Source organism: Mus musculus, chromosome 5, assembly GCF_000001635.26.
Source record: "Mus musculus strain C57BL/6J chromosome 5, GRCm38.p6 C57BL/6J".
Classification (NCBI taxonomy): domain Eukaryota; kingdom Metazoa; phylum Chordata; class Mammalia; order Rodentia; family Muridae; genus Mus; species Mus musculus.
The window spans coordinates 34,630,461-34,637,839 of NC_000071.6; the positions used below are offsets into that span (position 1 = coordinate 34,630,461).

General features: G+C 53.6%; 2 protein-coding genes across 36 annotated transcripts in view; one reads left to right on the forward strand and one right to left on the reverse strand.

Annotated features, from left to right (window-relative positions):
• Add1 (adducin 1 (alpha)) overlaps positions 1 to 1,848 on the forward strand; it is a 58,645-nt gene extending 56,797 nt beyond the window's left edge. For 11 of the 27 annotated variants that reach the window (NM_001331080.1, NM_001331085.1, NM_001331082.1 and 8 more), the window contains one exon: positions 10 to 1,848. In NM_001331080.1, the coding sequence (NP_001318009.1) occupies positions 10 to 356 (347 nt within the window). In that variant the 3' untranslated portion in view covers positions 357 to 1,848. The remainder of the gene's footprint in view (positions 1 to 9) is intronic. The other 16 variants (XM_006503670.4, XM_030254071.1, XM_006503669.4 and 13 more) reach the window with 7 other exon arrangements.
• Positions 1,849 to 3,183: 1,335 nt separating this feature from the next.
• On the reverse strand, positions 3,184 to 6,755 carry Mfsd10 (major facilitator superfamily domain containing 10). Of its 9 annotated transcripts, none has more exons than XR_868298.3 (13): positions 6,467 to 6,755; positions 6,134 to 6,323; positions 5,950 to 6,046; positions 5,561 to 5,664; positions 5,149 to 5,307; positions 4,910 to 5,071; positions 4,591 to 4,699; positions 4,391 to 4,502; positions 4,131 to 4,184; positions 3,963 to 4,053; positions 3,833 to 3,880; positions 3,671 to 3,760; positions 3,184 to 3,554 (listed from the first exon to the last, which is right to left on the reverse strand). XR_868298.3 is itself a non-coding variant. In XM_030254781.1 (13 exons), exons 5-13 carry the CDS (start codon positions 5,149 to 5,151, stop codon positions 3,439 to 3,441), a joined length of 840 nt encoding a protein of 279 aa, XP_030110641.1. In that variant the 5' UTR covers positions 5,152 to 5,282; positions 5,561 to 5,664; positions 5,950 to 6,046; positions 6,134 to 6,323; positions 6,467 to 6,755; the 3' UTR covers positions 3,184 to 3,438. The 9 variants fall into 9 exon arrangements, 8 of the variants coding, with proteins under 8 accessions (XP_030110641.1, XP_006504142.1, XP_011239070.1 ...); XM_030254781.1 differs by having other exon boundaries at positions 4,131 to 4,239; positions 5,149 to 5,282; XM_006504079.4 differs by having other exon boundaries at positions 4,131 to 4,239; positions 4,910 to 5,067.
• Between the last annotated feature and the right edge of the window lie 624 nt (positions 6,756 to 7,379).

The window sequence follows — 7,379 nt, forward strand, 5'->3', positions numbered from 1 at the left end:
CCCCATCAGACCTTCCCCAGGAGCCGACATCCAGGGACGACAGTGATGCCACCACCTTCAAGCCGACGCCCCCTGACCTCTCCCCTGATGAGCCTTCAGAAGCACTTGCCTTCCCAGCAGTGGAGGAGGAAGCCCATGCTTCCCCAGACCCCACTCAGCCCCCTGCTGAGGCTGACCCTGAGCCAGCCTCAGCCCCAACTCCAGGAGCTGAAGAGGTAGCCTCCCCTGCCACGGAGGAGGGGTCTCCCATGGACCCTGGCAGTGATGGGTCTCCAGGCAAGTCCCCATCCAAAAAGAAGAAGAAGTTCCGTACCCCGTCCTTCCTGAAGAAGAGCAAGAAGAAGAGTGACTCCTGAAGGCCCACCCTGCATACTCTCATGTCTACAGGCCTGGCTCTGTCAGGATTCCCTCTTCTTGTCTTGTGTTCTATCCTCCTGTGTAATGGAATGCAAACAACCAAAACCTCCATGTAACTAGAGCCCCCTCCCATGTATAGTCAGCCCCTGCACCAGTGCTAACCCAGTGTGTGCTCAGCCTCCCTACCCTGGGCCTTGGGTTCTGTGGGGAGCTGGGCTTAGCCTGCACCTGTGAGTTGTGCCCCCCTGCAGGAGGGGGACACTGATCCTGGTCCTGGCTGGAAGGCATTGGAGGCTTCTGCCAGCTCTGGTTACAGCGTCACCCTCCTGAGCCTTGCCTCTCACTCTCCTTTCTGTCGTGAGTATCGAATTGTCTGCTCAGTTTCCCTCCACTCTGTGGAGTCTCAGGTGGCTGATTTGGACTCGGCTTTTGCTGGCATCCTCTGCTTGGTGATGTCAGTTATCCCATACACAGGTATCCACATACCCCAGCCATGGTCTGAGAAAACACTCTCATGTCCATCAGCGGCCCAGGGCACTGTGGCTGCCTTAAAGAAATGGGTTGCAGCTGCTGCGCTAGCAGTGAGCAACCCTGTGTATACCCAGCACAACGCTATGCATGGTCTAACTGGTGACCCTATGACCAAAACCACATTCAGGCGCTCATAGTTGATCTTACTGGGGTCTTGGATTCCCATCTTAGGGAACAGATACCAGGAGGGTGAAGAGTCCGTTCTAAAACTTTCTTTCAGCAGGTTTGCAATTTAGCTTACATTTTAACTGTGAATTTGAATAGGCCACTCTTTGCGTTAGTTTTTGTTGTAGAGCCTGTGACAGACTGCAGCAGAACACTCTTGACTTGTGTGGGGAGGTTTTACATAAAGGGTAACTCATGGTAGAAGCCAGCCTTGGAGGTACCATCTAATGTGTTGCATCATTCATAGAGCCCATGACCTCTTGATCCATCCTTTATGAATTTTTACTTAACTTTCATCCCTGGAAAAGGGCTTAGTGGGGAGCGCCGAGTGTCAGGTGGAATCCTAATGGGGCCTTGTTCAGGAGCTGCCACTGCCAGCCTGGCTAGAGTGAGGAAGCCTGCTGGAGCCCTGCTGGAGCCCTCGACACCCCTGCTGCAGTTGGGCCTGCAGAGCAGGTGCTCAGGTGTGGACAGAGCCCTGTGATCCTCCCATGGGGCACCAAGCAGGGCCCCACAGCCTCTTGCACTGCTAGTCTCACCAGTCACCACGGTGGCCTGAGCTCTTACCTGGTCCCCAGTCCCCTCATCCGGACTCTTCCTCATCCTTCCTTTTGGCCCTTCCTTTATCCCACATATGCAATGACTCTTCTCACTTTTGTAGTCTAATTCTTTGTATTACACATGAAATATCGTTGCATATATGGACAGACTTGGAGGACAGGTCCTGTGTGTCCTCTCCTCATTGTAACAGGTTTTACTCACAAATAAAAGTCTTTAAGCAGTTTCCTTGTCTAAGGTTGGGGGCAACTTTGCATTTTTATGCCTTTGTTCCCTTAGTTTATTTAGCTGTGCATAGGTCTGAGGTACGCATGTCTGTTCTATGTTGTGTGCATGTATGTCAGAGGAAAAGCTGAGCAGTATGTTTTCTACCATATGGGTTCTGGGGATTAACTTCAGGTCATTAGGCTTGGTGGCAGGTGCCCTCCTTGTCTGCTAGGACACCTTGCTGGCCCTAAAATAGGGCTTCCTAAGTGTTTGTCCTGTGTTAAAAACTAAAAGTCTTTTTTCCTTTAAGTTTTGTTTGTTTTTTGAGGCAGGGTTTCTCTGTGTAACCCTGGCTGTCTTGGAACTCTATAGACCAGGCTAGCCTTGAACTCACAGAATTCCTTCTGCCTCTGCCTCCTGAGTGCTGTGGTCAAACAAGTATGCCACCACCACTACCTCCCATCTTTTTTTGTTTTGTTTTCTGTTTTTTTGAGACAGGGTTTCTCTGTATAGCCCTGGCTGTCCTGGAACTCGGCTGGCCTTGAACTCAGAAATCCATCTGCCTCAGCCTCCTGAGTGCTGGGATTAAAGGGGTGCGCCATCACACCTGGCCACCACCAGTCTTTTTAAGGTTTATTTTTCACTCTTATTTATATTATGTTTTTCCTGCATATATGTCTGTGTGAGGGTGCCAGATCTTCCGAACTTTGAGTTACAGACATTGTGAGTTGCCATGGAGATTCTGGGAATTGAACCTGGGTCCTCTGGAAGAGCAGCCAGTGCTCTTAACAGCTGAGCTATCTTTCCAACCCAGGCTTTTTAATTCTTGGTCAGATGTCATCCGTAGCTATGAACTTGGGATCCCTTGTACCTTATACTTACAGCAGCCTTTTCTGCCACATACACAACTTTATCATGAAGTTGGGGTGTGGCGGTGCTCTGTCACTGATGGGGAGGAGCTTGGTAGGCCTCACCCCTCTTCCCATTAGAAGTTAAGGTTGGGCTAGAGAGTAAGAGCACTGACTGCTCTTTCATAGGTTCTGAGTTCAATTCCCAGCAACCACATAGTGAATCACAACCATCTGGAATGGGATCCAATGCCCTCTTCTGGTGTGTCTGAGGAGAGTGACAGTGTATTCATATTAAAAAAAAAGGTTAAGGTTGCTGTGGGAGGGGAGTCATTCACTGCAGTGATGTGGCCCACACTCCAGTAAATAGCCCCACCCTATACCCACACTAACTAAATTCCAGTGGGCCACCAAAACAGAGGGGAGGGGGTTGTTAGAAAGTGGTTCTTCAATGGGGTAGTTATATTACCATATAACACTTAGTACACAACTGTCAAAGAATAGTAAGACGGAAAGGCACTTGGTACAAAATAGCTGCTTTATTTGGTCATTCAGAAGAATAAGATATAAAAAAAATTCTGGAAGCCTAAAAGGTTTTGGAGTAAGAAAAGGGTGTAGCTGCCCAGGCTTCCTGCTGGGTTGCCATCCAGAGAGAGGAGGGGCGTGGCGAGCCTCCCTGGGCCCGGTGGGAGGAGTGTGCTAGGAGCTGAGTGGTCTGGGCCCAGGTTCCCACCTGGCAGCCAGACAGCTGGGGTTGGGTGTGGCAGCTCAGCTACTCCTCCTTGGAAGTCTCTGCTGGATGCTTCAGCTTCCACAGGAGTAGGAAGGGGAGCAGAAAGAGGGCCGAGCACACAGTGAAGCAGACCTGGGCCCCAGTCAGCCAGTACACTGTGGAGAGACAGGTGCCCACCCAGGCTTCACAGTCCCGTTCCTGCACCCCCCCACCCCCCCAGGCACAGAGCAGGCAGCTGGGGAAGGCTGCAGGAGGAAGTGCTAGCACTTACCTGAGGCAGCCACCACCGGCCCCAACGCCCTGCCTAGGGCGCCTAGGCTCCGCAGTATGCCCATGATTGTGCCTTTTTGCCCTGGAGAACCTGAAGGGAGAGGACTTGTCAGATGTCTGTCAGCTCTCCTACCCTGCATAGCCTTTTGGGGAGGACTCTCACCATAACTGGAGACCATGGTGGACAGACCAGGCACCACAACAGCAGCAGCTGGTGAGAGAGTATGGGAGGCACTTGTTAGCCTAGGAGAGGCACGAGGATGTCTACCCCAGCTCTGGCAGAGCCCACTCACCAAAGGAGTAGAGCATCAGTCCCAAGCCCAACGTAGGCAGCGAGTGTGCCCAGCCAATTAAGAGGAAGGCTGGTACTAGCAGCAGCATTGCCTAGGGAAGACAGAAGTCTCAGGACTGGGTTTCCAGCCTGCCTGGAGTGCTCACTGTAGAGGAAGTAAGTCCCTTACCCTCGTCACAGCTGCAGCTTCCTTGCCAGGGCTGATCCGCCGGGCGTAGGTGCCCTGTATGGTGGCCATGGTGAGGCCGATGAAGAAAAACATCTTGCCCTGCTGCAGGCTAGGAGGTGGAGGGTGAGCGCCCAGCCCCCTAGGCCACCAACTGCCTGGGGGATGGGCAAGGCCACCAGCCAGAGTGCTGGGAGGGGTACCACAAAGGCTTCCTGGACCTGGGGTCTGAGAACCTCGAAGCCACTAATATGGAGACCTACCTGCTGAACTGGAAGCGCTGATGTGCCAGGAAGCTGAGTGTGTACTCCAGGCCTGAGAACAGGAAGAGGTAGAGGAAGTAGACAAGACCCAAACGGCGTAAGTTTCTGAGTCCTGCAAGTCAACACAGACCACAGGTTGATCGTTGTTCATGCTGGTTGGTCAAGACTCTGAGAGCTCAGTCCGGGGTAAGCCTCCTTACTGTGCTCAGCAGGCGGGTCCTGACTGTGAGTGACAGCCGCAAAGCGAAGCAGGGCCAGGGGGCTGAGCAGGTGGGCAGCAGTGTGGAAGCCCAGGGTGACAGAAGATGCCTGTGGGAGAAAGCGAGGGCTGGCCAGGAGGCTGGGAGCACACAGCCTGGCAGCTTAGGGACCAGGACCTGTCAGATCCCAGAAACCCAAGAGGTGTTGTGATGTTAGCAGCTTGAGGGCAGGCCAGTCTCCCCTGCCAATGGTACAGATAAGAAAGGAAACCCCTTCCAACCCTCAGGAGCCCTCACCCCTCCGGGGACCCGGGCCTACCCGCTTTTCCTGGGGCAGTGTCTCTGGCAAGAAACAGAAGATGAACAACATGTCGGAGATGGCAAAAAGTAGGCTGATCCAGGGCACCATTTCCACAGACAGGAATGCTCCCAGCATGGGACCCAGAGTAAAGGCCAAGGAGAAGGCTACCCCGATGACTGCCTAGGGAAAAGACCTGAGCTAGGCATGGAGTCTGAAGCCCAGACATCAATCCCCGTTCCCTAGGTCTGTTCACTCACCATGCCTTGGCTGCGGGTTGGAGGTGAGCCCAGGTCAGCGACAATGGCTGTGGAGAGGTTAACGTTCCCCTTGCTGATGCCTCCGATCACCCTGGAGGCCAAGAAGGCCTTAAAGCTCCGAGAGGTAGCCCACACTGCATAGGAGATGGCCAAACCTGTCTGCCAATGGGTGGAGGCCAAGTGGCAGGATCGGTCACTTCAGGCCAGGAAGCACCCAGAGCAAGGCAGGCAAGCATATAACCCTCAGACCCGGGCCACTTGTGTCCCTGTACTTTCCTTAGGTGTATTTAGCTTGGTGTAACACCAGGGGCCAGAAGATCCCTCTAGAAGGGATGGGAGCCCACTGTTGGCAGGGGAGCCCCACAGCTGCATTCTCCCCTCTGCCTGTTGACAGCTGGCTCCAGAGGCTTACCAGGGACAACATCATCACTGGGCGCCTCCCCAGGTAATCAGAGGCAGCTCCTGTGAGTGGTGCGGAGAAGAACTGCAGGAGGGAGAAGGCCGAGCCGATGAGACCTGAGAGACAGAGGATCAGTCCTAGAGTGTTGACCACACTTAGCCCTATATTCACAGGCCATCGACTGAAGCTCGGGTGGCCTCAGTTTAAAAAAAAAAGCCAACCAAAAACAAAAAGACAAAACAAAACAACCCCCTCCCCCAAACAACAACAACAACAAAACCAACCCACACCTTTCAGTTAAAGGAGGCAGGAACCCAGGGAGGATGATTGACCAAGAGCCTAGGCAGAACTAGCTCTCCAAAAAAAGGTTGTGGGCCCCAGCATGGCACACAGCGACATACCTCCGAACAGGACACTGTTGTACCTCTTTTCCGCTGGCATCCCGATGGCTGAAGCAAACCAGTCTACCCCACGCTGCCAGGAGCCATAGAGGGGGTCCTGGGTAAAGAGGAAAGTAACTCCAGCTGGATAAATCTGTGATAGGCTAGGCATGGGGAGAGCTCCCGCCTTGGGGGAGGGGCTTACTTGTTCGCGGCCGTGTCTCTCCAGCAGCCCAGGCAGCAGAGGCAGCAACAGCGTGAACGCCAGGAGGTCGAGTAGCAGGCCGAGGAAGAGCACGATGATCACGCGACGCTCGGACGCGGGCCGAGGCCGTATAGGCGGACGAGGCGTACAGCCCGCATCCCCTGCCCAGCCCATGGTGGAAGCTCCGACCCTGCTGGGGGAAGGAGGGTGTGGTGATGACGGCCCCGTTTACCTGACAATTGAAAGCTGAATTTGCAGGTTCTTGCCAGACAAAACGGAAGTGGTTCCAATGCGGTCCTGGCACACCCTTCAAGGCCCGACTCCCTTACCAACCTAGGGCAGCAGTAAGCTCAGGGCCGCAGTGGTCAGGGCGCCCCCTGTTGTGAAGCGGGTAACGGGGAGAAGACGGGAATCCCTGGTTGGGGAGTCGTAGGCGCCCTGAGCTCCTGTTCGTGTACCACTTCGGCCTCCTCACACGATATCGAAACCTTTGCTTCCCACCTACCCAGCTGGGACCTGTGCACACGTGCCGCAGCTCCAGGCGGGGACAAACGGGTGGATGAACAGGGAACCTCCCTGGATAGCAGCCACACCCCGGAGGCTTCGGAACAGGCACCTCCTCTTCCGGGAGGCCGTGCTGTGGCGGGAACTGGGTTTGGAGTCTCCCAGCAGCCAAGTATAGAGAAGGCTTGCAGGCTTCCAGATGCATTAGAAGCAAGCGGTGAAGTTCTGAAGAGCTAAGTGTATGTAAGAGACAGCTTGTCTGTGCAGTTCAGTCTCCTTGGTACCTATATATCTTTCTTTTGAATCAGGGTCTCATGTAGCCACGGTTGACCTTGAATTCCTGACCCTCCTACTTTAGCTTACTCTAAACCATGCTGGAGTTGGGGATGGTGATGCCCACCTCTAGTACCAGCACTCGGTGGAGACAGAAAGAACAGGATTCAGGATTTAGTCATCCTCAATCAACTCTGAAGTATGAGAACAGCTGGAGCAAAGACTCATCTTTTAGATAGATGAACCACTAAAGTCCTATCCCTTCAGTGCTGTTAACCTGTTGGAGCCATACAGTCCACACTGACTCTTTCCCAGAGGACAACACCGGATGCACTCGAGTGATAGGCTCTTCTAGCTGGATTGTGTTCCCCTTCTGACGACACAGGACAGTATCTGGAGGCTCTATAAACTTTTCCTTGGCATGTTCCTCCTCATAGATTGCTCAATCTATGCCCAGTATCAGATTTGG

Excerpts from the sequence above, each read along its gene's own strand:
- Mfsd10 (XM_017321084.2), bottom strand. The coding sequence starts at position 6,307 with ATGGGCTGGGCAGGGGATGCGGGCTGTACGCCTCGTCCGCCTATACGG. Across the intron at positions 5,665-5,949 it reads CAACAGTGTCCTGTTCGGAG|GTCTCATCGGCTCGGCCTTC; the intron begins GTATGTCGCTGT and ends TCTGTCTCTCAG. Across the intron at positions 4,503-4,590 it reads GGACCCGCCTGCTGAGCACA|GACTCAGAAACTTACGCCGT; the intron begins GTAAGGAGGCTT and ends GTTGACTTGCAG.